Source organism: Paralichthys olivaceus, chromosome 22 (genome assembly GCF_024713975.1).
Source record: "Paralichthys olivaceus isolate ysfri-2021 chromosome 22, ASM2471397v2, whole genome shotgun sequence".
Taxonomy (NCBI): domain Eukaryota; kingdom Metazoa; phylum Chordata; class Actinopteri; order Pleuronectiformes; family Paralichthyidae; genus Paralichthys; species Paralichthys olivaceus.
Genome location: NC_091114.1, coordinates 1,692,649 through 1,719,852, shown reverse-complemented (window position 1 = coordinate 1,719,852; position 27,204 = coordinate 1,692,649). Strand labels below are relative to the sequence as shown.

General features: G+C 41.7%; 1 protein-coding gene and 1 pseudogene across 9 annotated transcripts in view; one reads left to right on the top strand and one right to left on the bottom strand.

Annotated features, from left to right (window-relative positions):
• The window catches only part of mtmr1a (myotubularin related protein 1a), a 30,859-nt gene extending 6,824 nt beyond the window's left edge, over positions 1-24,035 (top strand). For 4 of the 9 annotated variants that reach the window (XM_069518716.1, XM_069518717.1, XM_069518713.1 and 1 more), the window contains 15 exons: positions 15,996-16,083; positions 16,235-16,329; positions 16,530-16,637; positions 16,769-16,867; positions 18,760-18,843; positions 19,485-19,634; positions 19,726-19,914; positions 20,055-20,240; positions 20,392-20,550; positions 20,634-20,681; positions 21,264-21,356; positions 21,488-21,601; positions 21,678-21,721; positions 21,810-21,942; positions 22,163-24,035. In XM_069518716.1, coding sequence (XP_069374817.1) covers positions 15,996-16,083; positions 16,235-16,329; positions 16,530-16,637; positions 16,769-16,867; positions 18,760-18,843; positions 19,485-19,634; positions 19,726-19,914; positions 20,055-20,240; positions 20,392-20,550; positions 20,634-20,681; positions 21,264-21,356; positions 21,488-21,601; positions 21,678-21,721; positions 21,810-21,942; positions 22,163-22,327 — 1,755 coding nt within the window. In that variant the 3' untranslated portion in view covers positions 22,328-24,035. The remainder of the gene's footprint in view (positions 1-15,995; positions 16,084-16,234; positions 16,330-16,529; positions 16,638-16,768; positions 16,868-18,759; positions 18,844-19,484; positions 19,635-19,725; positions 19,915-20,054; positions 20,241-20,391; positions 20,551-20,633; positions 20,682-21,263; positions 21,357-21,487; positions 21,602-21,677; positions 21,722-21,809; positions 21,943-22,162) is intronic. The other 5 variants (XM_069518719.1, XM_069518720.1, XM_069518715.1 and 2 more) reach the window with 2 other exon arrangements.
• On the bottom strand, positions 12,306-13,840 carry LOC138406487 (uncharacterized; annotated as a pseudogene).
• Positions 24,036-27,204: the final 3,169 nt, after the last annotated feature.

The window sequence follows — 27,204 nt, the reverse complement described above, 5'->3', positions numbered from 1 at the left end:
ATGCGGAGAACAATTTCATGTATGCATGATAACATGACAATAAAAAAGTAATTCTTCAAACCCTGCCGGGCAATATATTGTCCCAGAAACCACTGAGATACATGACAAATATATAAATTAAAAATAAAATATAAATAAATCTAGGTCTTGGCAGCATTGTGCGGGCCCGAGCACCTGCAAACTCGGGATCCAATGCTGCCGCGGGCTATGGCGTCAGGAAAAACGGCTCTGCCTTGCGTGCATTTTGCACACAGCAGACAACTTTGTCTAGAACAGAGGTCTCAAACTCGCGGGCCAATTGCGGCCCGCTGGACGATATTTTGTGGCCCCCTACTTGACATCAAAGTTTAGTGCCTGCGCGTTTTTCTCAAACTACCTTTTTGTTGAGTCGTTGCCGTGCCGTTTGTTGTCAAGTTAGCCAAAGCGAATTAGCAGCGTTAGTCACTTGATTGAAACTTGATTCCGGAGTGACACCAAGTGGAAGGAAAATATATCCTGTCACCACTGGTGTAGTCCAGGGTATACAGCGTATACCTGCTTATTTTTCACTAAGCATTGCGTATACCCACTTCTAAATCCCCCCTGATGCGCACCATTCAGTAGTATCTGCGAGCCAAATTACCCATTTTTTTTCCTAGGATGGTGAACGCATGACCCTGCTACTCTGCCTCTAATGTGTTTTTTAACTTGCTTACCATATACATAAATAATGAAGATACATAAAGAATCTTTATGTCATTCATGCCCCAACCTGCTGACAACTGACCAATGTGGACCCAACCATGCCATCCCACCTGTACCATTGGTCCAAACGGCCATGTGTCCATCTGCGACATGTTCAATGATGTGAGAAAACACAGTGCTTCAGCAACAATGACACTTAACAGCTGAACACAACACAATCACAGATAACAGTGACAGAGTATATCACATGTGTTGTAAATGCATTTTTTTCATTGTTAACTAAATATTGTTGTTTTGTTACATATTGTTTTGTTGAATAATTTGAATGATGATGTTCAATCATCATATGATATATATATATATATATATATATATATATATATATATATATATATATATATATAATGAGCTGTGCTAAAATGGTGTTTCTTTCAGTTTTATGACAGTGCACTTTTGAGTTTATCTGACTGGTTTTGATGTGTTGAAGAGAATGATTTGCATTTTTTTTATCTAAGGTGAAATATGAACAAGAATGCATTATCAAATCCAGATCTAAAGTTTTGTATTTAAATAAAAGTTCAAAAAATAACTGAAACACCATGTTTTCCTCATCTATATTTTACATTCATGCAGGCTGCCTGCGTGACCAGTAATACCTACAAACTGCTCCTGATCAAGTCATGTTAATTTTATAATAGTGGCACACTGACCCACGCTATCTGTTGCAAATCAGCTGTTCAAAGAGACAGTTTACAAAAGAAACTACTGACTTGCCAAGTGAGAGAATAGGTGTCAATAGTTCACTCAAAATGCATAGTTGTCTCTCACTAGTCTGTGGGCCAGTATTGGTTCAGTAATTTCATAATCCTTCCTCCCTGACATCAAGCAGCAGAAATTATGTGACAATGAGCAAATACTACTGATGGATTTTTGGGTAAATAGAGTAGTCTTACATGTCACTGTTTCTAAAACAGGGCATTTTTCTGGGCTGCGTTAAAAAAGGGCAAAAATTGAGAGTATAGCCACTTCTCCAGGGACTAATACACCACTGCCTGTCACCCAGCCCCACTCATGTCTTTCTCAAAACCTGCCATGAAGAGAAAAGGTTGGCGACGAGCACAGACAATTTCAGGAAAAGTGGGAGAAGGAATATTTTATTGTTGTGCACAGGGGCACCCTGATGTGTTTTATATGCACAGAGAAAGTTGCGGTGCACAAGGAGTACAACATCAGACGTCATTACTCAATGAGACATGCTGAGGAGTATGCCAAATAGCAGGGAGATGAGAGAGAGAACCGGGTCGCCAGTCTTAAAACATGTCTACTGAGGCGACAAGATTTTTTGTGGAGTACTTGATGCGGCCCTGCCTCACCAAGACTCTACCTCCAGCGGCCCCCAGGTAAATTGAGTTTGAGACCCCTGGTCTAGAAGGATCAACCTTCACTGCACCTTAATGTTTGCATGGTTTATGGATATGCCACAATTCTGACAATGGTCCTTCCTGTCACCAGCAGGTGGCGCTGTGATTATGCGTCAAAATTGACATATGGATCTGTTCAGTGCGGGACTGTGATCATGTAATACAATTTTGAGGCGGATTGGACAATGCACAGAGGAGTTATAATAAATATCGTTATGTGGTTAGAATCATCAAGACTTTTAACCCACTAATGGGCTCACATCATGGAGGACCTTGGGAGAGGTTAATAAGATCAGTGAGAAAAGTCCTCAACTCCACCTTGAATGTGCAAAATCTGGATGAAGAGTGCCTACACAGTTCTTTGTGAAGTGGAATTCATCATCAACAGTCGGCCAATTACCAAAGCATCCACAGATCCTAACGACCTGGAAGCACTGACACCAAACCACCTGTTGAATACTTTACCGTCCTTACCATCAGCAGACTTTCAAAAGGCAGACATTTACGCTAGCAGACTATGGAAGCAGGTGCAATACATGTCAGACTTGTTTTGGAAAAGCTGGGCAATAAAGAAGATCTGTCTGCTAAAGGAGGCTGAAGCTGGATGAGGAAGTGCCAGCTGAATGTCATAATGCTTTGAGCTCATTGTCTCATGTCTCCTTCAATATGAATGTGGATAATTATTATGTGTGATAATCTTATAATTAGGAGCTGGTGTGTAGGATTCATAAATAAGTTAAAGAAAGATATTATTTTGTTGTTTAATTGGTTATTTATTGTTTACTCGTGATCCTATTAATTTGGTAGGAAGTAGGTCATGTGGATAGGGGCGGGGGTCATAATTGATTTGAACACCTGTTCACCTGTTTAGGAAGGGAAAGAGGGTGAGCTGGGACGTTGTATTTTTTGTTGACCACGGTGATGGGTGACTGAGAGCTGAGTGCTGTGAAAGAGGAGGTGGGATGGTGTACTGGTGGAGCAGATGAGGGGATGGTGCCAGATCATACCTGTTGAAAAACATGTTCAGGTCATTTGCCTAAAAGCACTCTTTTTCTCCTTGAGGAGGGCTTTTATGTCTTTATGATTAATCCATGGCTTGTTAGAGAAGCACTGTAAAGTCTTGGTGGGTACAGTGTTTTCCACACAGAAGTTGATGTAATCCGTGATGCAGGTAGTTAGGCTGTCGATGTCCTCCCAATGACCCTCGGCTAACACAGCAGTGAAGCACTGTTCTTCAATAGTGATGGGATGTATTAGGTTAGTATCCAAGCTTTTCCTCTATTGTGTGTTTGTTTGTATTTATGAATTCCCTCGCAAGCCAGATCAAACAGTCTTTCCGGACGTTCCCCACCCCTGTTCTAATTTAATCTTTAAAATCCAAACATTCATATTTTACAATTACAAAATGATTAGGACAATTACCAACTGACCTGGAGCTTGAGACCTTCACACCTTTGGGATAAGAACTTTAACACTTACAAATAGGAACACTAAAATTCATTAAAACAAAAACTAGCTCAAACATATAGTGAAACTGGGAATTAAATATTTGAATGCAAATTATTATATATAAATAATTTTAAAAAGTTAACAGTCCTATAAATCATTTATAATGTCTTCATTATATAGGGAATTAAAGCAACATGAGACACACTTATTAGACTAAAAGTTCACTTTCTGATTACTAGAAATCACACTTGTAACAGAAATCATGGAAAGCATTAGGGATTTGACTAAAGCTGGAAACAAACATGGATGGCCCCACCCACAGGGGTAAAGTCCTGTTATCTCCATCAACCTCTCAGAAAGATTAATTTAATTTACCTTTATCTTTACCTTTGAAACGTCCTATCAGTGTTCAGGCTCTGGGTCAGGTATCTCATCAACCACACTCCACACACTTCAAGTCAGTAACATGTATTGATGAGACATTAATGTGATAAAGAGGGAGAAGAGGAAAGAGAAGTTCCAAGTGTCATGTGTCCCTCGACATTCTAAACCTATAGCAGCATAACTTAGAGCAGATCTAAGACAAGCCTGGACCAGCTCTAACTACAAGCTTTATCTGTCTGCCTCCCAAACTGAAACTGGGAGATGATTCCACAGGAGAGGAGCCTGATAGCTGAAAGTTAGCAAGTAAGCCTGAATTCTGGGAGTGCAGTGTTCTAGTAGGGTGAAGGGCCTTGTGGGTGAGGAGGAGAATATTAGATTCTATTCTCGATTTAACCCGAAGCCATGTGAAGCTAATACAGGAGATGTGTGGTCTCTTTTCCTGGTTCTTGTCAGGACACGTGCTGCAGCATTTTGGGCCACCTGCAGGGTCTTTAACAATTTATTGCTGGAGCCTGATAATAAGGAATCACAATAATCCAATAAATCCTATAAATTTGTTTTAAATGAGAATCAAATCGAATCAAAGATGACTCCCAAATTCCTGACTGTCTCATTGGAAGCAAGGGCAATGTCATCTAGCACAGTTATATCTTTGGATAATGTATCTTTAAGGTGTTTAGGGCCAAGTATTAGAACCTCTGTTTTATCTGAGTTTAATAAGAGAAAATTGTGGGTCATCCAGGTTTTTATGTCCTTGAGACATGCTTGAAGTTTAGTTAATTGATTACACTGTTCTGGTTTTATTGATAAGTATAACTGGGTGTCATCTGCATGACAGTAGAAATTTACAGAGTGTGTCCTGAAAATGATTCCTAGTGGGAGCATATATAATGAGTATAAAATTGGGCCGAGCACAAACCCTGTGGAACACCGTGGTTAACTTTGGTGTGCATAGATGGCTCATCATTAATTTGCACAAATTGGAATTGATCTGAAAAAAAGGATTTAAACCAGTTTAGAGTGTGTGAGGTAAATCTGAAAATACAAGAGGCTGGATTACCAAATTTGTCTTTGTGTATTTATTAGGAGCATTCTGCAGAAAGGATCAACACAGAGAGTCACAGGGATCTCAGAGTGCTGATGGAGAACAGTCAAATGCAAGCATCTTATATAGGAGATCTAAGGCTGTCTGACTGAGCCAGTTAGACTGGTTCAGAATAAGCCCCAGGAGCACGGTAAACTACAGCAAATACGATTGACTGTTGTGATTTCTTGGATGGGTGTGGAAGACAAAGAACAAGACTTTCAAATGAGTTGTAGTTTAGTTTGGGTTTAGGATTAATTGATAGACTGGAGTTAAAAATAGAAGCAACTCCACCTCCTCTACCTGAGTCTCTGGGAATGTGTGAATTTAGGCTATTTCATTTGCTAAAATAGCCTTTGATGATAGTGAAGTTATGTCCACATGTAATTGTGTTTGTTTGTTGTGTTTTTGGAGAGGTTGTGTTAATTTTTATTAGTTTTGAGTTGAATTCAATCTCTACGGGGTTGTGGTTGTGTGACTGATACGGAGGGGGCGCAGAGAAGTGTGTAGGACTGCAGCTCTACGTCCTGGTCCCAACTCTGGATTGTCATTTTATAGACTGAGTTATGTTCCTAGATAAGAGAGCTGCTCCATCCCAAGTGGGATGAACGCCGTCTCTACTAACAACACTAGGTTTCCTCCAAAAAGTTTGCCAATTATCTTCGAAGCTCAAGACGTGTGCAGGCCACCACCTCACCAGCCAGCGGTTAAATGACAACATGCGGCTAAACATGTCATCACCGGTTGTATTAGGAAGTAGTATGCAACAGGATTGTAATAAGACTTATGTTTCTGCACCAGGATGTTTCTGTGGCATAACTGTTTTTCTCACAAACCTACAGGCAAAGGCTTCATCTGCTAGAGTTTCTTTAATCTCAGTCATATTTTTTTTAACTTTCTAGGGTAAATGCCCCAGCAACTGGCCATTACCCATCAGTCGACTCACACATTTGTGAAATGCATCACCTTGTGATGCACGTGGACCCATCATCAGTGATGTCACCTGGGGTCATTGGATGTTTCAGGTTTTTCAACAATTAGACACCCTCACCCAGGAGACCCAACCAAGGTTGATCAAGCCCCTGCTTGTGTCCAGGTAGCGCTACCCCACCCACGGCTCTCCTCTCCTGATCCACTGCCACCTTGATGCAGCTTCTGCTAACTCGGTGGCCACCTTAATGGCCCTTCACCTACTGGGTCCTATGATGCCCAGCATGTTGTAGGCCCTGCAGAGAGACTGGCCTCCGTCCGAATGAGATGCTCACCCCCCCCCCCCCCTCGGGCATCCCTGGGGGTGTTTTTCCGTAGTTCGATCTGTAGCTTGCTGTGGGTTCTCCCTAAATAGAATAAAACATATGTTAATGTAATTAGTGATATCCGTGTTCAACTACTATTTCATGTTTAAATGAATGCTGTAAAAAATTTCTACAATTCAGTTGAACTTGAGTTGTTTCAAATGTATATTGTAATTAAACCATAGTGAATTGAAGTCATAAAATAATGATTGATCTGGAGTGTTCAGCAGGTTTAAGTAGCTAAACTTACAAATAGCACGGATAAGAAATATCAGTATCTGTAAATATATAGTTAATTGGATACAATATTAAAAGTCAATATTCTGCATGGTGTCTGTCCATATTAGAATCACAACCCCTATCACACCATGTTATGTTAAATACTATTATTGATAGATATTCTTTCCTTATCCCTAGACAATACCACTACACAGCATACATCATCATGTGTTGTTTCTGCCATCAGAGGACAGTTTCCAGAAGGAGGACTTTACAAAGGTTTTAAATGCCCCAATTAATGGGATAACCAATAAACTTTACCATAATCCCAGTCTGTAACTGTATAAAAACTTAATGAACTTGAGGTCAGCCATATACATGGACGTTATATTAGGGGGGGACGCAGGGGAAATGTCCCCTGCACTTTTTCAAAACGCTGTTTTTGTCCCCTGCAGTTTTTACCGTCCAAAAACAATGTTACGCTATATTAAACAGAGACACGTCAGGCACTAGGACCAAGCGGAAAACGGCCGCTAAAGCTGAAGCCTGTTTAGACCGCCCACACGCTCCTCGATTGGCTCTGCCATTTCTGTGTGATTGGCCGTCCCCCCTGTCACTCAATCAGGTTGTATACCGCCAATTTCCAGTTAATCTGCCGCTGCCTACTATCTATGTTGTGAATCGCGTGTGGTGCGGCATGTCTTCGAGGTGCCTTCGCTTGCAGCCAGGATGTCTAAAAAAAGGAAAATGGACATTAGAGACTTCTTTAGAAGTCAAAGTGTAAGTTGCTCAAATTACACCTGTCCTGCACAGTGTTGGGCAGTAGCTGCGTTACAACTAGCGGCGCTACTAGTTTAACTACATTTCTCAGTAACGTGGGTGTAACGTCGCTGTTTTCTACATCAAATAGCTTTGCGGTAGTGAAGCTAGAATGTCTGTGTATGAAGTTGTTTTGATGTTGAAAAAATAGCTTCGATGTAGTTAAGCTACTTTTGTCATTTTAATGTAACTTAGCTTGCTACATTTCTCTGGTGGGTAGCTTCAGTGTAGTGAAGCTTCATTTAATGTAGAATAACTTCTATTTTAGCTCACTACAATTTCCAAGTAGCTTGCCCAACACTGGTCCTGCAACACCTTCACTTCACCTCCCAATAAAGCAGCATCCAATGAAAGATCGTCCTCATCATTTACAAAGCTCTCAATAATCTTGTAAAGTGTCTGTGAGTTTTGAAGTGCTGATAAATAAAATGTATTACTGTAGAACCTCAACAATGCAGAGGTTTTTTTAAAACTTATATTTAATGCCAAAGAGATTATTTGATTATTTTCATTCATTATTTTCATGTGTGTTGAAAGGCAGCAACTGTTTTTAAAAAACACCAACAATGAAAGATTTAGGGGAAAATCCATACTCATGATAATTGTGAAACTAAGATTTTTTCTCTATAACCATGTCATCAAAATTGATTGTTGTTACACTGCAAATTGTCACACTATTCATGTCATGCATCAATATATTTTTGTCAGGTGATGGATAGTAGAGATGCAGAAGGAGATGCTGAAGGAGGTAGAGCAGGAGAGGCTGGAGGAGAGGGAGGAGGTAGAGGAGGAGAAGCTGGAGGAGAGGGAGGAGGTAGAGGAGGAGAAGCTGGAGGAGAGGGAGGAGGTAGAGGAGGAGAAGCTGGAGGAGATGAAGGAGAAGAGGCTGGAGGAGGGAGAGGAGGAGGAGATGGGGGAGGAGAGGCTGGAGGAGGAGAAGCTGGAGGAGATGGGGGAGGAGAGGCTGGAGGAGGGAGAGGAGGAGATAGGGGAGGAGAGGCTGGAGGAGGTAGAGGAGGAGAGGCTGGAGGCTCACAGGTGAGGTTGAAAGAATGAACATTAGTCATGAGATTAAGCATTGTGACATGAGCTGGGTCAAGAACTCACTGTAGGGAAGGAGTGACATAAACTAGTATATTAGGCAATATTTTTGTCATTATTAATTAGTAATTCATTAAATTATAAATTGCTCATAGATATTCCACCTTTCGTTATGTTTATCTTAGCCGGATCAGCAACAGCCAGGGGTCAGCGGATGCTCAGGCAGTAAAGGAGCACAAGATGGAAGAACAGGGCCAGATCAGATAACTGAGCAATATCAGCCCAATCCAAAGGAAATAGCAGTTCAAAAACTTGCAAACAGAACCCTAGAGAAATGGTTTAAAGAATTCCCTTGGATTCATTACAGCCATAGTGTGAAAGGAGTCCTGTGCTTTTACTGTGTAAAAGCATTTCAACTTGAAAAGTCTTCACTGGCAAAAAACACTGATCCAGCATTTGTGTCAGCTGGTTTCAGAAATTGGAAAAAGGCTGTGGAGAAATTTACAGATCATACAAAAAGCAGGTCTCATAAGCTTGCAATTACTACACATTGCCAAAAAGAAAATACAATTGATTCCCAGCTTTCTAGTGCATTGGCAGCATCACAGCAAAAGGCAAGGGCATGCTTGATGAAGATCATGAGCTGTGTGCAATTCCTAGGCAGACAAGGCCTAGCACTCAGAGGAAATGAATCTGAGGAAGGAAATCTTGCTCAGTTACTCAGGTTGAGATCAGATGATGACTTCATGCTGTTCGAGTGGCTTAATTTGCGTTCTCATGATTACACAAGCCCCAAAATCCAAAATGAGATGTTGAGCATGATGGCAAACTCCATTGTCAGGGATATAGCCTCTGAAATCAGAGCACAACCAACTTTGCAATACTCCATCATTATTGATGGAACACAGGACATTACTGGGACTGAACAGGAATCAATCTGTCTTCGCTATGTTGACCACAACCTCATTTCTCAGGAAGCATTTGTTGGATTATATGAAGTGTCACTCACAACTGGACAGAACCTAGCAAATGTAGCCAAAGATGTGCTGCTTCGTCTCAATTTGTCTCTTGATGGGCTCCGGGGATAGACATATGATGGAGCAGCAAATATGTCTGGAAAATATGCTGGTGCTCAGGCCTATCTTACCCAATCACAACCTCTGGCACTGTTTGTACACTGTGGTCCTCACTGTGTTAATTTGATAACACAGGCAACTTGTGCAGCCTCATCTGTCGTCCGTGATGCACTGCAGTGGGTCCATGAAGTTGGGCATCTGTTTGGACTTTCAGGAAAGTTCAAGACCATATTCTGCAACATTGCCACATCTGAACATGGGTCATTTACCACACTGAAACCACTGTGTCCTACACGGTGGACTGTGCGAGTCGCAGCAGTCCATTCAGTCCTCAAACAGTATGAGGCAGTGTTGCTCAGTTTGGAGGAGATGGCGTCAACCGGTGGCTCTGAAACAGCTACAAAGGCAAATGGTCTCCTTGACAGATTCCAGAGAGGAGAAACAGTGCTGGGACTCCATCTTGCTTTGGAGGTTCTTGAGGAAATGGAATGCCTCAACAAATCGTTGCAAAAGCGAACCATCACAGTTGCAGGCATGCAGGCTGCAGTACATTATGTGAAGACAGCTCTACAAGAGAAAAGAACAGAGGGAAGATTCAAACAGATCTTTGACAGGGCAACAGAGTTGGTCACCTCACTAAATATCAGCCCAATTGAAATGCCTCGTATCCGCAGGCCACCGAAACGCCTACCTGGTGAAGCTCCAGCACATGCCCCAGCAGCTTCTGTTGACTACTTCAGAAGGGAGTTCTTCCAGATCCTTGACACAGCAGATGTGCAATTCAGAGAGCGGTTTCATCAAGCAAGCCTTGAAGTTCTTCAGAAATTTGAGAATGTGCTTGTAACTGGAAAAAGTGATGCCATTGTGGACCAGTATCCAGAGATTAACAGGAGGAAGTTGGATGTGCAGTTAGCCATGTTCAAATCAAAAAACACCTACATATCAAGCAAAGAAGCTGCAGACATCCTGAGAGGCATGCTGCCTGAAGTCAGAGGTCTTTTTGATCAGGTGGAGGTCCTTGTGAGGCTGTTGCTGGTTGTTCCAACATCGTCAGCTGAAGCTGAGAGGAGTTTCAGCGCACTGAGGAGGTTAAAGACCTGGTTTCGCAACTGCATGAAGCAGAAATGCCTGAACAATGTGGCAGTTTGTCACATACACCAAGAAAGGGTTGACGCCTTGGACAGGAAAAAACTCTGCCAGGAATTTATCTCTGCCAGTGATCGAAGACAACATGTGTTTGGAAGCTTTGGATGAGTTGATTACTGTATGTTGACCTTTCTGTGGTCTTTGGGCAAATTGACCCTTGTTCACTTTTCATTTGTCAAAAAGAGGTTTTATAGACATTGTTGATGTTGCTCTGGTTATCTGTCGTGAGTTTGATGTAAGTCTTGTTTTCGTTCATAGTCACAGCTATAGTCATTGTTCAGTCATAGTTTTATCTAGTCTCCTTTGTTTCCCCTTGTTTTTGGATTTGGTTTTGATTTTTGTATCGCCTGGTTTTTCTCCCTCGAAGAGGTGATTTTTTGTTATTAAATATTTTTGCACTTCACCTGCCTGCCTTGATGTCTGCGTTTGGGTCCACTGCCTATCCACCCTGCCATCGTGACAGATACCAAGAACCGATACCATTTTTTGCATGAAGACCGCGATCAGAGGCGAGTTACTCCTCCACTAGATGCTTGTGCGTTGTATCGGTTTTAAAAAAAGTGGTATTGGTGCATCCCTAGTAACAATAGAAAACTAGAAGAACTGCCAGAAAACACAGTAAACTGAAAGAGTTTGGGTTTTATTAAAAATACTTGTGTCCCCCCCACCTCTAAAATCAATGGCCATATGGCCATATATATCATATTTACAGTCTGTATAGCATATGAAATCCTCTGTCAGAAGACCCTTGTCCCCCCAAAAACCTGTGAACATTGAAAATGAAACCTCGAGAAGAGCAACAGAGGGATCCATCTCTTTTAGGACAGATGTGGCCTGTGCTGGTTCATCTCAAATCAAAATCAAAATCAAAATCAAATCAAATGTATTTATATAGCACTGTATCACAACAAACAGTTGTCTCAGGGTGCTGCACAAAAGTCCAAGATCTTAAGAAACACAAAATCCAACTTGTTCCACGCCGAGCAAGCATGAGCAACAGCGGGGAGGTAAAACTCCCAGGTGGAAGAAACCTCCGGCAGAACCGGGCTCGGTGTGGACGGCCTCTGCCAGGACCGGTTGGGGTGATGGAGAAAGAACTAATAATATAGGGGAACTAAAGGCAATAAAGGGGGGGGGGGGGGGGGGGGGGGGGGGGGGGGGGTGAGTCATAGTCTCAGGTCATGGGCTTGAATCCAGCCCGGGAATCTCAACGTGAACATTTGCATGGTCTTCCAAGGGCGCGGTGGTCCCCCCGGGCACTCATGCCTCCTTCATCGTCCAACATGCGCAGCAGTAGGACCCATGGCTCAAAAGGTGAGAGGTCCTCAGGTGAGAGTGCTGGTGGTTTCGTGACCCTCCATGTCAGCCCTGCGACAGACCGGCAACCTCACTAGGTCCATCCCTCATCAGGACCCAAGCCAGGACGGGCTCTGGAGAGCCGCACAGCATGGACCAAGGAGGGGAGGAGAAGACCCAAGGAATTAGAGACATGTAATAAGATATAACAAAATAAACCAGGCAGAGAGTGAAGAAGAGAGAAGGTGCTGGTTTGTGGTGCCTGATAGGTGATCCCCCAGTAGTCTAGGCCTATAGCAGCATAACTATGGATGACTATGGTTCAGACTTGAGCTAAAGGCTTTATCAAAAGGGAGTCTAGCCTTAAATGTAGCGACCGTGTCTGCATCCCTCACTGAGAGTGGGAGCTGGTTCCAAAGGAGATGAGCTTGGTGACTAAAAGTTCTACCACCTGTTCTACTCTTAGTAACTCTAGGCACTACAAGGAGTCCAGAGTTTAGGGAGCGAAGTGGTCTGTGGGGGCAGTAAGGGGTTATGAGACCTTTAATGTAGGATGGGGCCTGATTGTTGAGCGCCTTATAAGTCAGCAGGAGGATTTTGAAATCTATCCTCTGTGAGTAGGGAGCCAGTGAAGTGAAGCTAAGACTGTAACGGGTATGGTTTGAACCCAAATGCAGCACAACAAGCATGGACAGTTGGTAACAGTCTTTATTCTCAGCGTAGCTCACAGCAGATCAGGTGGTAGGCAATACAAACAGCAATAGGCAGAAGACTTGGTCAGGGACGGAAGGCAGAGGTGATTACCAGGTTTCAGACGAGGCAGATTAGTCAGGGACAGGCAAGGTCGGCAACAAAGAATCAGTCCAGAGATGAGTGCTGGAAAGTCTTGCATGATGGCATTGAACAATCTGGCAACTGACTGAGAGTGGAGCTGGTGAATATATACTGGGCTGATTGCAGGTGATGAGGAGCAGCTGTGTTGGGTTGGTGAGAGGGTGTGGCTTGGCTGGCAGATGAAGCAGAGGCGGAGTCAATGGAAAAGTACTGAGAAGTGGGAAGATGGGAGACTTACTGAGAAGTGGGAGGATGGGAGAATGACTGAGAAGTGGGAGGATGGGAGACTGACTGTGACAAAGACAGGAGTAATATGATCCCGTCTTCTGGTTCCTGTCAGTACTCATGCAGTAGCATTCTGCACTAGCTGAAGGGCTCTTAAGGATCTACTGGGACATCCTGATAATAGGGAGTTGTAGTAGTCTAGAATAGACATAATAAAGGCATGAATCAGTTTTTCAGAATCCTGTTTTGACAGGATGTGTCTGATTCTCTTTATATTACGCAGATGAAAGAAAGCTATTCTGGAGGTTTGACTAATTTGTTGGGTAAATGACAGATCATCAATGATAACTCTTCTCAGTGGAGTTTGGAACCAGGCGGATATCATCTAGATTAACCGACTGGTTAGACAGAGTTTTCTGAGATGCCTAGTACCCAGGATTATGACTTCAGTTTTGTCTGTGTTTAGCAATAAGTAATTCTGGGTCATCCAGGACTTGATGTCTTTAAGACAGTTTTGAAATCAAATTAAATGGTTCAGTTCGTCTGGCTTAATAGATAAATATAACTGGGTGTCATCTGCATAGCAGTGAAAAAGAATGTTATGTTTTCTAATAATATTGCCTAATGGTAACATGTATAAATTAAAGAGTATTGGACCAAAAACTGAACCTTGTGGGACTTGTGGTGGCAATTTCTGTGAAACAAGCACAAAGTCAAACACTTCTTTCAGAAAGTTTAATTCAGCATCTGCAGATGGACTCATCAGTACACATCACCTGAATGACATGCACAAATGAGCAAAGAACATAGGAGAATCTGTGTTCTTATAACTCTCAGCCCCCTCCCACTAAGCATGCAAAGGTATTTATTACCCTCCCGTAGTTTCACTCAGTGGAGGAGACATCCTGTCCATTTGTTTACATGTTCTGTGGATGACCCCCCTGTGAGATCCCAGTTGTTTGATCCCAATCAGAGATACCATGAGAATCCATAAAACTCAAGTCTCTTAAGCCACCATCGTAAACCTTAAGGTTGCCCTTTCAGATAAACAATTTTGTGAACCATTTGGTAAGTCCTCCACATACATGTCTGCTAATGCAATTAAACATTCACAAATGTAAAAATTTCCATTACAGACTCCATGATTAATGTGTATGAGTATTCATCATTAACACTAACAAAGTGGAATCTATTTGATAAATAAGAACTAAACCCATCATCTGATAAGAACATTTATTTAAACTGAGTTGCTTAAAACCAATATAAATGTAAATCTGTAAAGAGAATAACAATATAATTTAAAGCACAGACAACATCCAAAGGACTGTTAAAAGTCTAAATGAGCGACTACATTTAAAATGTGTCTTAAAACTAATCACTAAATGTGAGGTCTAAATGGTCTCCCAGCTGGTGAAACAGTTGATCCAACGCTGTTGTCCTCAGTGTCCTGCTCCTTCTCCCCTAAAGGCCACAGCTGGTCCCTCTCGTAACTCCACCCGCTAATTCTAACACAGCAGTCCTGAAATATATTCAGTCTTCATGAAGGTTGTAATGTTTTTTGTTCTAATTGTGTTGATAGTAAAATATCATGTCAGAGAGACTGGAGTCACTCAGAGCTGGATGTGCTGAGATAAAGTATATACAGTATATAATGCCGTCACATAAATTGCAGTGCAGTGGCGCAACATCACTCCGACAGTAAGGGGTGCTGCAGCCCCATCAGCCCTTATGTTAATTTCCTGAGTCTGCAGTGCAATGGCATAATGAACAGAAATTATTTAAATTCAAATTAAATAAAACTGCTGAATTGTGTTGTGTAATACTGAGGTCTTTTGCATGGTCCAACCCATTTTTATCAAACAGGTTTTTACTGCTGTGTTATGCAATATTATTTTTAGCTCTACTTATTCACCATCACATAAAATGGACCTGCTTTTAGCAATGTCTTTTGCCAGCGGGATCAGCCAGAGACTAACCATTAAGGCTTTAACATATTTTATTTCTAATCACACGAGCAAACATAAAGTCAAAACTAAACATAAATGTTCCGACTTATAACCTTTTCAGGTTTATCGGCTCAGCATTGTCCGTATTTGTCTCTCCATGATTCTCCTTGCGCTTCTTCTTGTGCATTTTGTGATGGGAAATCTGAAAACTCAAGAGGCTGGATTACCAGAGAGTCACAGGGAACTCAGATTGTTGATGGAGAACAGTCAAGTACAAGCATCTTTTATAGGAAAACTAAGGCTGTCTGAGCCAGTTCAGGATGTAAAATATATCATCACCAATACAGTAGGATAAAGCAAATAGCTGTTTTTGTAGTCACAGGCATTCTAATATGTAGAGCAAGCCGGAGAGATCGCTTTTGACAATCCTGTGTCAACCTGTGGTTGAATGGGACTGTAAAGGGTTGTAGAAGGAAGCAAGGAGTCATAAGGATCTGACTAAGGAGCTCAATAGAGTTGAAAACTGACGATAATATCGTTCATGTGGTTGTACTTCTCCATGTCAAAGTCACGAGATTTAAAGAATGCCATCGTCTTATTCTTCTTCTTGTTTTGTCTTTTCAACTCTTTGACTTCTCCCATTAACTTCATTATTATCATCTGTTGCTTTGAGACAGTTATAATTTCTAGTTCTGTCTTTATTTCCTTCGGCTCCTCATCCGTAATTGCACAGTACTTCTTTGGTTGTGGCATTGTTTGCATTTTTTGTCAGGTACCAAGCAAGACCAATATCATCTACCTTCGTTTGTTGTTTCTCCAACTTAAACTACATGGGTAACATATAGACGGAGTCAGCTTCACAGTGTGAACTTTTTGAATGTTTAAAAAAAAAAAAAAGTACCTCCAAGGTGTTCTTTAAGTTAGTTTTGTAGTTATCAGTGTGTGGTGATGACTGTCTGCTGCTTATAAAAACCATGTCACAATTACTATTAGTAATTCTCTGTTAGGTGTCTGTGATACAGGCATTGGTATTGGTCAATGTTATTGTCCCTCTGACTGTTCTGTGTTCTGTTCAGAACCTTCCAGCCCTGAGATGTAGGGCACAAGTCGGAACGTTCCAGAACCAAGTTCCTCTGCTGCCAGGAGAGACCATCCACACTACTGGTATATATGTCTAAGTGAAGTGCCAATGTTAATTGTGTGTATAATTGCACACTTCGTCACTTTTCTGAAAACTTTGACTAGTCATTTAAATATTGTTCATGTGCCAATTAATCCAATAATAATTTTGTCCTGTTTGTTTCTTGATGTGCAGTCAAGGATGTGCTGTATATCTGTCCATTCAGTGGTCTGGTTAATGGGACCCTAACCATCACAGACTACAAGCTCTACTTCACCAGTGTGGAAAGGGTACTGTAGTGTGTACACCACATATATAATTTATTCTGCAGAGCTTCAATACCATCAGACTTCCTTTAATCTACAATCCACAAACTTGATCAGTTGATGATTGAGTGATATAAGCTGTGTAATCACACCTGTAGTAGCTATTGGTCTGTTTTTATATTTGTGTTATTTACACGTCTTAATGTCAGTCTTTATACATGCAGGAGTCTCTGTTCATTCTTGATGTTAACCTGGGCGCCATCAGCAGACTGGAAACTATCAGTGTTCCCACCCAGGGAGAGAACACCAAAGGACTTGAACTGGTCTGCAAGGTAACACTTATTTACACACACACAACTTATGGCTCACTAATGCAGAATACTCATTGAAACACATTGTTTAGAAGTCCCTAATCTGATATTGTAACTTTTACAATTTATAAACCCCCATCTTTCTGCATCAGGACATGAGAAATCCCAGGTTTGCCTATAAAACAGAGGAGAGCCATCCAGATGTGGTTGAGTCGCTGGCTAAACATGCCTTCCCTCTCTCCCACAACCTGGTCAGTTTCCTTCTAATGTCTAAAATATTGTCTTGATTCGAAATTCAGTGAGTGTTAATTGTGCTTCGAAGCCAAAGGACTAGATGGACTATGCTCATTGGATTATTATTTGAAGAATGTTTTCAATTTGTGTTGGTTGGGACATGTTAAGCCTGTTGTGAACCTCCAGTAGTCACTATTGTAGCAGCATTAGCTATTGATTGCTCTAAGGCAAAGGTTGAGATGAGGGGAAGGAGCATATCAGTGTAGAAACAATAGAAAAAAAATTATTCACTGCAGAAACTCATCCTACATCCCTAGCAGTAGTTCCTCAATTTTGGCTGGCGCTACACAACAAAAAGTAGTATTCAGTGGTGGGAAGCTGGTGAGGAATCATGTCATTTTGCATTGGTTACACTGGGGCCTATCTTTTTCATTTAGCAAGTACATAACATCGGGGCAACCAATTTACTGCGCCTTTAAGCATAGTAATAAACAAATTATATCATTGACAGTTCCCATAAAAATATTCATATTTACAATTCAAACCACTGTTACGATGATAATATTATAGTACACCCTTTCAAAGAGCAATTAACTTAATTCTAAAGAATATTCAGCCTTTGATATATCATAAATATTAATCATAAGCCACAGACAACCAAAATTATTTCAAACTAGACTTTAAATTTGACTCTTTGGTTCTGATAACATAAATTGCTCTTGAATAAATATTAAACAATTGGCACAGGATACATTTTACCAGCTGAGTATACTTGTACGGTTTTATTAAGCTAGCTACATTAACATAATAACTCCCACCGTATAGGGTGTTCTAAACTGATGAAACAGTGTCTCACTCAAGCTCGGACATCCGTTTACTGTCTTTCAAACGTTTATTAGCATTCCTATGTACACATGCTAAGCTAACTAGTACATTAACAGTAACCGTCCCGTTCGCCAGGTAATCAACTGAAAAGACATAAAATGAACACAAAACCACACTGTTAATAACACGGACATATTATCCATTGTATAATGTGTATACATGAACATATTTATAGCATTTCAATAAGTTATAAGAAAAGTGTATGCATCTCTTAACTCACCAGCTCAGCTTCACCAGTTAAAACAATAGCATATAAAGAAGATCCGGCAGGTTGATACATCCGCCCCAATTAACCTACAGGGGGGTTTTCTACCACAAGAGGTCGCTATTACACAAATGTTGAATAACTTCACAATACTGGATAGTTGGGATAGTTTCCATTGTATTAGGTTAGTATTCAAGCGCAGGTCAGCAGGAGTGTGGGGGACACCCAGACTCTTACACTGTACAAATTAACCGCTGCTTCTGCTCTGATTCTGAAGCAGTGGCACCAATCGTTTTGTGTTGGCAACCCGTTGTGGAAACCCTGTATTCACACTTTTGTCCCCAATGTTTGACATTGACCGCCTCGTCTACCGTCTTTCCTCTCTCATCTCTGCTTCACTGTTCGTGTGTCAGTGTCTGTATGGTGGCGGGCCTGCCCAGAGAATGTGTGTATCTAAGTGGAAACTCCACAGAGATAAGATGATGAAATGACACGACTCAATCAAATACACATTTTTTGCACACCTGTGCCACCATGGAAATTCTTTTGGTGCAGGTCATGACTTCAGTATATCTGAAACACATAAATGATTTGAAAATAATCAATTGGATTGATTATTAGATATTGAGAAAGTTTGTGTCTACACCATCTCAAGGACAAAATCCTTTTCAAATTCCTATAAAATTATTCTTCAAATCTAATTGTAAATACTAATGTATTTAGAGAACACAATGTTTTCACCTCTAGATAATTAATTACAACTTGTAAACATCCTCAGTAAATGAATTCTAACAGACGTCCTGTCACATCCTCTTGCAGCCTCTGTTCGCTTTTCTTTACAAGGAGCAATATCCTGTGGACGGCTGGAAGGTGTATGACCCAGCAGCTGAGTACAGGCGCCAGGTAACACAGACTGTGATGCTGATTCAGTCTGCTCCCACTACTCCCATGTGCTACCACTAGACACATGGATTCTGACAGAGCAAGAAAAGCATACTTCATGATACTACTAATAGAAAAGCCATGTGACTACACTGAACCATTGGTAGTCTTTAAATGATTGTTACTCTATAGCTTTATAGCATCTGTACAAAAACAGCTGCTTTAACTTTCTTTTTTCTGTACTTTCTCCTGCTGTAGTTACGTCTATCAGTTATTTTTCACATTTAACAGGAAAGATGGCCATTATGTCTCTTGACAAACTGGAAGACATTTTAGTGAAACATGTGCGCAGGAAGTGCTGTTTTATTAACATTATCCTAACAGCAATCAAAAAACTGTTGAATGGAAGCAACAAGAGGTATTTAGTGAAGGAAAATTAGATTTTTGTTAAAGAAGGGAACCTTGAGTCTGTTGCTTTACTGATTGAATCAGTGCTTTATTATGACAACTGATAAAATAGTAATCAAACATCTGAGGTGAATAAATGTACTGTAAATGTATATATAATATTCTATACTATATTTTATGGAATGTACTTGTCAGACATTTTACTCTTTAGTATTCTAATGCTTTCTTCCCTGTGGTTGAATTTGTTTGGCCAGGGTCTCCCTAACGAGAGCTGGACAATTAGTAAGATCAACAGCACCCATGAACTGTGTGACACCTACCCCTCCATCCTGGTCATCCCCACCAACATCATAGATGAAGACATCAAACGCGTTGCTGTGTTCAGAGCTAAGCACCGCATACCGGTCTGTCTGAGAGCCACATAACAATTCAAATACAAATAAAAGAACTTAGATATAGAGGCAAAAATGTATGGTGTGGTTAATTGTTCTACAGGTCTTGTCCTGGATCCATCCAGAGTCTCAGGCCACCATTGTACGATGCAGCCAGCCCTTAGTTGGACATTCAGATCGTCGCTGTAAAGAGGATGAACGCTTATTCCAAATCATCATGGATGCAAATGCCCAGTCCCATAAACTCACCATCTTTGATGCCCGGCAGGGTAGCGTGGCAGTCACCAACAAGGTTAAGGTTATTTGTGTATTTTTCTTGTTTTTCCTCTCCCCTCACCGTCCTGTTATGCCTTGACTCAGATTGTGTTCTCTTCCTCTTTTCAAACCTTGCACTCTGGCATCCTCCACCTCTGCTGCCTCCACCGTATGTAGTCGAAGGATGGAGGGTATGAAAGTGAAAGTTTTTATCCAAATGTGGAGCTGAACTTTCTAGAAATCCCCAACATCCATGTCATGAGAGAGTCACTGAGGAAGATGAAGGATGTGGTTTATCCCACCATAGATGAAGCTCACTGGCATTCTGCTATTGACCAGACACACTGGTTGGAGTACATACGGGTAAATCTAATACACAAACACAATAAAGAGTAATAGTGGTCTTCATTATTATACTTTCCTTTGGTTGGTTTATTACCTTACAATTTAAGTAAATCAAAAACTGCAGAGAGTATAGTATTTATATATTGTACTGACAATGTGTTGTGTGTAGCTTTTATTAGCGGGAGCAGCAAAAATAGCTGATAAGATAGAATCTGGGAAGACATCGGTGGTGGTACACTGCAGCGATGGCTGGGACAGAACTGCTCAGCTCACCTCTCTGGCCATGCTGATGCTGGACAGCTACTACCGCACACTCAGAGGATTCCAGGTCACACACTGCATCACAATATCAACTACTTATATGCTGTAGTCATCATATGTACAGTGTTATCATGTTGGCATGTGTTGCAGGTTCTGGTGGAGAAGGAGTGGATTAGTTTTGGACACAAGTTTGCTGCAGTAAGGAACTGGGAATAACAATTATGATTCTGGTCATATTCTTGCTACCAGGTTTAAATGTGAGATTACAATAAGATCACTGTCAGTGATCACTGTTTATTCTAGAAAGACTGATAAAAACATTATCTTAGCTTTGTTCAAATTAGCTAGGCAGGCCTGTCCATACTACTGCTACATGGTTTGATGAACACAGATTGGAATTATGACTGAAACAAAGGTATTTCTTAATGACACTGAAATGCAGTTTCATTCAAAAATATATTTTTTTAACAAATTCACATTTATGTTGTGAATATTCTTGTATCCCATTGGATTATCTATTGGTTCTAATAGTTTATTGTTTTATGTTTATATTATCCTTCTGTTGCACATCCGTTTACTCGAAAAGATCACTGGCAAAGCCACAAGAAGTCATTCAGCCTGTCAAATGCATTTGGAACATAAACTATGCAGGTAGTGAGTTGTGATTGTCATTGACTCCTAGCTAATTAATGTGTATTACAGCTACTTATAAGCTTCCTGTTATCTTTATGGTGCATAATTGTTTTGTCCATTCAAAGTATTTTTTTTCATGTGTTGTAGCGTGTGGGTCACGGTGATGAGAACCATGCTAACTCTGAGCGTTCTCCCCTCTTCGTTCAGTTCATCGATTGTGTTTGGCAGATGACTCGACAGGTCAGAGTCCTTCATCAGCCTTCATAAACCTAAGAGAAAAAACTGCGTGCATGCGTGTGTGGTATTTTGAACTTAGGTGGAAATGGTTTGCTTCTCTCCACTCATTATCACTGCTCTTCTTCTGACTGCAGTTCTCAGCAGCGTTTGAGTTCAATGAGCTGTTCCTGATCACAGTGCTGGACCACCTCTACAGCTGTCTCTTTGGTACATTCCTTTATAACAGTGAAGCAGAGAGGATAGACAAGGTTAGTACCATTTCACTGTTAACAGAGGTTCATGGGTCTTAAAGGGGTCATGTTAAAACTCCTTTGTCTTGTTCAGGAGGTGCAGACCAAGACTGTGTCCTTGTGGTCCTACATTAACAGGTAAGATGGCCACCTTTTTCACAGGAGTGAATGGAGTGAATGACATAAGTGAGTCTCTGACTGTCTGAGTGTTGTTGCCTCCTTCCAGCCAGCCGGAGGACTTCACCAACCCCTTCTATGTGGACTATGAGCACCATGTTCTGTATCCACTTATTTCCTCGAGACACCTAGAGCTGTGGACCAGCTACTATGCTCGCTGGAACCCGCGCATGAGACCACAGGTACACTTCCTCTGAAATGATGAATGAGCGTGGGGAGCACTATTTAAAGCAGAGGCCTGGCAACTCATCAGCAGAGAACAGTAACAAGCAGCATCTAGTTAAAATAACTGTATTTGGAATTAGATGTATCCTAAATGTTCTTATATTATTTATCCCCGGTTTGGATAAGTGATACACAAGTGAATTATGCTAATATTATTGTTCACTATTTTTGTTTCAGGTGCCAGTACACCAGAATCTGAAGGAGCTGCTGTTTCTGAGATCAGAGTTGCAGAGGAGGGTGGAAGAGCTGCAAAGAGAGACATCCTCCCACTCCCTGTCCTCCTCCGAGCACCCCTCCTCCCCTACGCATTCCACAGGAACTCCACTGCACACTGCTGTTTGATACACACACACACAAATACACAGGGTATGATCCCCCTGCTGTGGATATATCTGTAAGACACAGATATATCCACAAAAGTAAATTGGCTTGCATGCCAATTTACCTTTAAAACACCTGGAGTGGAATCAGTTGAATGTTTGATCTCCACCCGAGTCAGGGTGCTGTGAGATTTAAGAAAAGGCTGTCCTCCCACCTCCTGGTGTGCATATTTTTTGCGGTTCAATGTCTCTGTTAAGGTGTTGCAGAGGTCCATTGCTGACAGGCTTTCTGAACCTAAGCATTTTTTTGTTTATTTATCATAAAAAACATACATCAACAGCAAAAATAATTAAATCATGATTACCATCAACAATGTACTAGAGCAGAACTTGAAAATAAATTTATAAGATTTATAAGAGAAAGAAATATAGATAAGGTGTCAAAACATTTGAAGAAAACAAATGTCCAAAAATATTTGTCCTCAAAGTGGTTTGCAAAATTTAAAATTGAATGGGTTTAAAGTTTGAAAATGTACCAACATGTAGATAAGGTGTATTGAAAGGAGTTAGAGTTAGTATGTTAGTTTAAACAAATGGGCTTTAAGAGCAGTTTTACATTTTGTAATAGAGTCCAGTTTGTAGACGTGGTGAGAAAGGGAGTTCCAGAGGTTGTGTGCAGCATGAGAGAAGGCCCTGGCACCCATTGTGCTGAGGATAATGGTTGGTACTGTGAGTCGATCTGCTGATGAAGACCATAGGGGGCAAGAGGGTGATAAATTATGAATGGCTTTTAAAATTAACAGAAGGGTTTAGATTTTGATGCATGTGATACAGGGAGCCAGTGTATGTGAACAAACAGAGGAGTGAAATGTTCAGTGGATTTTGTACATGAAATGATCTGAGATGCAGAATTTTGGATGAGTTGGAGTCGGTGAATCAGTTTGTTGGGGATGCCAGTGAGAATTGTGTTGCAGTAATCATCAGTAATGTGTTGCAAACGCGCGACGTGACCAGGGCAAATTAAAGAGAACTTCTGTGGAGTGCTTGTTATGGCTGGGTTTAATCTGGAGATGCTTCGTAAACTGAAAAAGTCAGAGTACTGTCCATGATGACACAGAGGCTCCTAACCTATGTGGAGATGGGTATGAGGTATGGGGAGTTAGCGGATATCAGTTTATGAAGGGTGATTGTAATTCTTTGAAGAGGTCATTGTTCTTGAGGTAGATTTGAAGTTGAAATGTACCTACTTTTGTAAGGATTTTGGAAATAATTGGTAGACTAGATATGGGCCAGTTGTTGTTTTGGTCGTTGGAGTCTAGTCCAGGTTTTTTTAGGGTTGGTTTGATTATTGCAACTTTGAGTTGCCATCAGGAGGAAGGAAATGAGAAATGAGGGCAAACGTGCTTTAACTGGGATTGTAGGGATTGGATCCAGGTAGCATGTATAATTTTTGTATGAAAGAATATAACATGAAGTCTCATGAAGATACCAGCATTCTGCATTGTTGGACAGCTGTTTCTCCCCTCTCTAATACCTAAACAGTTCCTTACTGTTTTCCTGTATTTGTCTAAAAAAACTTTTATATAATTACATATAATTTGGCCTTTTCACATGTCAACCATGTCTCTGGTTCCACATAAAGTTTGATTTGTAATTGTTTGTCATCATTGCTGACCACTTTCTACCTTTGCTTCAATAAATACTATAAATGGTACTGTCTACTTTTGAAAGCTGATGTGTGAATTGTGTCTTTTTATGTAAATAACTTGCCTAATTAAGTAAAGTTAAACACAAAAACCCTAATGAGCCACAATTACTTTTCAAATTCCATTTTAAAAGTAACAAGAGCTGCGAAGCAGCACAGTGCGGGCCCGAGCACTTGTGAACCTGGGACCTGATGCAGCCGCAGGGGAAGGGCAGTAGGTGACCGGGAGAAATGACTCTGTGTTGTGTGCATTTTGTGCACTACTGGAAGGATAAAAGCGTCACTTCCGGCATCCTAATTGGGCGCCTCTTACTGATTCACTGTGAAACTTGAATCAGTAAGTGGTGCCCATTGGACAATGCACAGTGGTGTTAAATACAACTTAATTTTCACACTTGTTAGTAGGTGGTGCTACAACTCTGAAGTACTTTTGACACATGGAGCTGTTCAGGCCGCGACTGTGATCATTGGTTTTAATTTTGCTGCCGATTGGACAATGCATAGTGGTGTTGAAAACATCTTAAATTTCAAGCTGTTCAGTAGGTGGCATTATGGCCTTGTATACGTTTTTACACATGGAGCTTTTCATGCCACTTCTCAAATCATAGGTTTCAATATTTGTGCCGATTGGACAATTCACAGTGCAGCTAAATCCAACTTAATTACACCTCATGTTTTTCACTTTAACTTCTCAGATGAAGTCTGTGCCACTCCTTTGGTTTGTCAATTCCTACAGACCTTTCATGACAACCTCCCGGTCCCACTTCTTCTTCTACGTTGTTTTATGACCGCTGTGCTTCAGGCAGCTTCTTCAGTAAACAAACACACACTCACAGTCTATGTGTCCACACTCCAGACCTTAGCCTGCCCCCCAAAATCCAGAAGAAGAGGCGGTAAACATACGCGAGACATCGCCTCATTTGTCCTTTTGTCCTTTTAGACGTGGACATGGCGATATATAAAACTGAAAGACCTAAGACATTTTACATACTGCTACTTAAAATTATACAACCTGTAAAATGGCCAAAATGGCTAATAAATCCAAAATGGCCAATAAATCCAAAATGGACAACTTCCTGTTGGGTTTTTCATAATGCCCCTTGAGACTTTTTTGTTCGTCTGGTCTTGATGCACTTCTTTACCCATTTTCGTGTACAACGGTAAAAGCCAATTCAGGGGATGCATTCTAGTGCATTCTAGGTGGTGCTGTTCATTTATTTTTTCACACCCATTTCAAATTACTCCAGAATACATACATTTTACCACTCTTGAAAAGTCTGCAAAGTTTCATGACTTTTTGATTATGTTTAAGCCCTTAAAAAAGGCAAATCATTTGCGTGTAAAATATTAATTATAAACATTACAATTTCAATAGGTCCTTCACACTGTCAGTGCTCGGGCCCTAAGTAGGGCTGCAAAGAAGGATAAAAGCTTCACTTCCTGTGTCTGTCACTCAACGCAGAACAACGCCCACCAATCACTTATCACGGTTGTCACCATCAAACGGAAACCACAAGGTTGAAATTTGATGTCAATCAAATTAAAGTTTTAAAACAAGGCTTACCTTCTGTTGCCAGTAGGTGGCCATCACTACATACAGACTAACAGATCTGTTAAGGTCTGGGCTCTGATGAAGCAAGGCCAATATGGGGCCAATTGGACAATTGAGAACCCTGTGGCTATCAGGGGCTCCACTAGCCTATCCATAGTCTGTGTACATGAGTAATAATAAAGTAATGCAAATAAGTACCATCTGTACACAGTTATGTGCACGTTTTTGGCGTGCATGATTTATTTAGCATTTAGCATTGTAATAAGCTAATTCGGCTAATGTAGCTAGCATGTGTGTACACAGCAGCTGTGAGTTTTGTAGCCTAAGTGATGTTGTGTTATACAGGAAAGTAGTGACATAGGCAGTTAAAGGGATCAAAAGGGCATGGTAATGATTAGTTGATTATTTTTAAAGACTTTTGGTCTAAACTAATTGTGGTACATTTCATGACACACTGTTAGGCTTAGTTATTGAGTTGGACCCCAAAGCAGACGCGGACTGATGGTTAGCGATTTAACAGAGTTTATTTATACAAACAAAACAGGAGCAGGCTGGGGTGGCAGGGTGCAGGCTGGCTCGATGATCCAGGGTGAGACGAGGATGAATGGAGGAGCAGCGAGGCGCACGGAAAGACTGGGTAGAAGGAAGGAGATACGAGGGTTAGCGAATATCCAGGAAACGAACACGGGAGTCGAGGACATCGATAGCACATGAAAATACCGGACGGGACGGAATAATCTGGCACAGGAGTGGAGTCAGGACCAGGCTTTTATTGTGGGGATGATGAGGTGATTGAGATCAGGTGCGCCTCGTCGCTGCAGCCAGGAACCAGCCACGCCCCCCTGCCACACACACAACCTGCACCGAGAAAACAGAAAAGGGGAGGGGGAGAGACACCACAACAAAACACCAACAGAATCACCACAGTACCCCCCCCTCAAGAACCGCCTCTTGGCGGTCTACCTGGCTTGTCCGGGAAACGAGTGTAAAAGTCAGTGAGGATAGTGGGGTCAAGAATAAAAGAACGGGAAACCCATTGACGTTCCTCCGGCCCATACCCCACCCAATCCACCAGATATTGGTAGCCCCGCCCTCGCCGACAAACATCCAAGACTGCACTCACCGTGTAGGCCGGATGGTTATCTATGACCAGGGTGGGTGGAGGGGGCTCGGCTGGAGGGCTTAGAGGGCTTGAGGACACTGGCTTGAGGAGAGAGACGTGGAAAGCAGGGTGGATCCTTAAGGAAGGGGGAAGCTTGAGTCTCACCACACATGGGTTAATAACCCGATCGACCTCATACGGTCCAATGTACCTGGGGGTCAACTTCCGGGACTCCGTCTGGAGGGGTAGATCCCGCGATGACAACCAGACCTTTTGACCTGGCAGGTACACAGGAGCAGGGGTGCGATGTCGATCGGCCAATCGCTGATTGCGGGCGGTGGTGCGGATGAGTGCTGCCCGAGCCTTGCGCCAGACCCGACGAGCACGTCGGAGGTGCGCCTGGACGGATGGAATCGCCACGTCAGTCTCCTGGGCTGGGAAGAGTGGAGGCTGGAAGCCATTGGCGGCCATGAAAGGAGACATCCCTGTGGCAGAGCAGACCAGGGAGTTGTGGGCATATTCGACCCAGGGAAGGTGGAT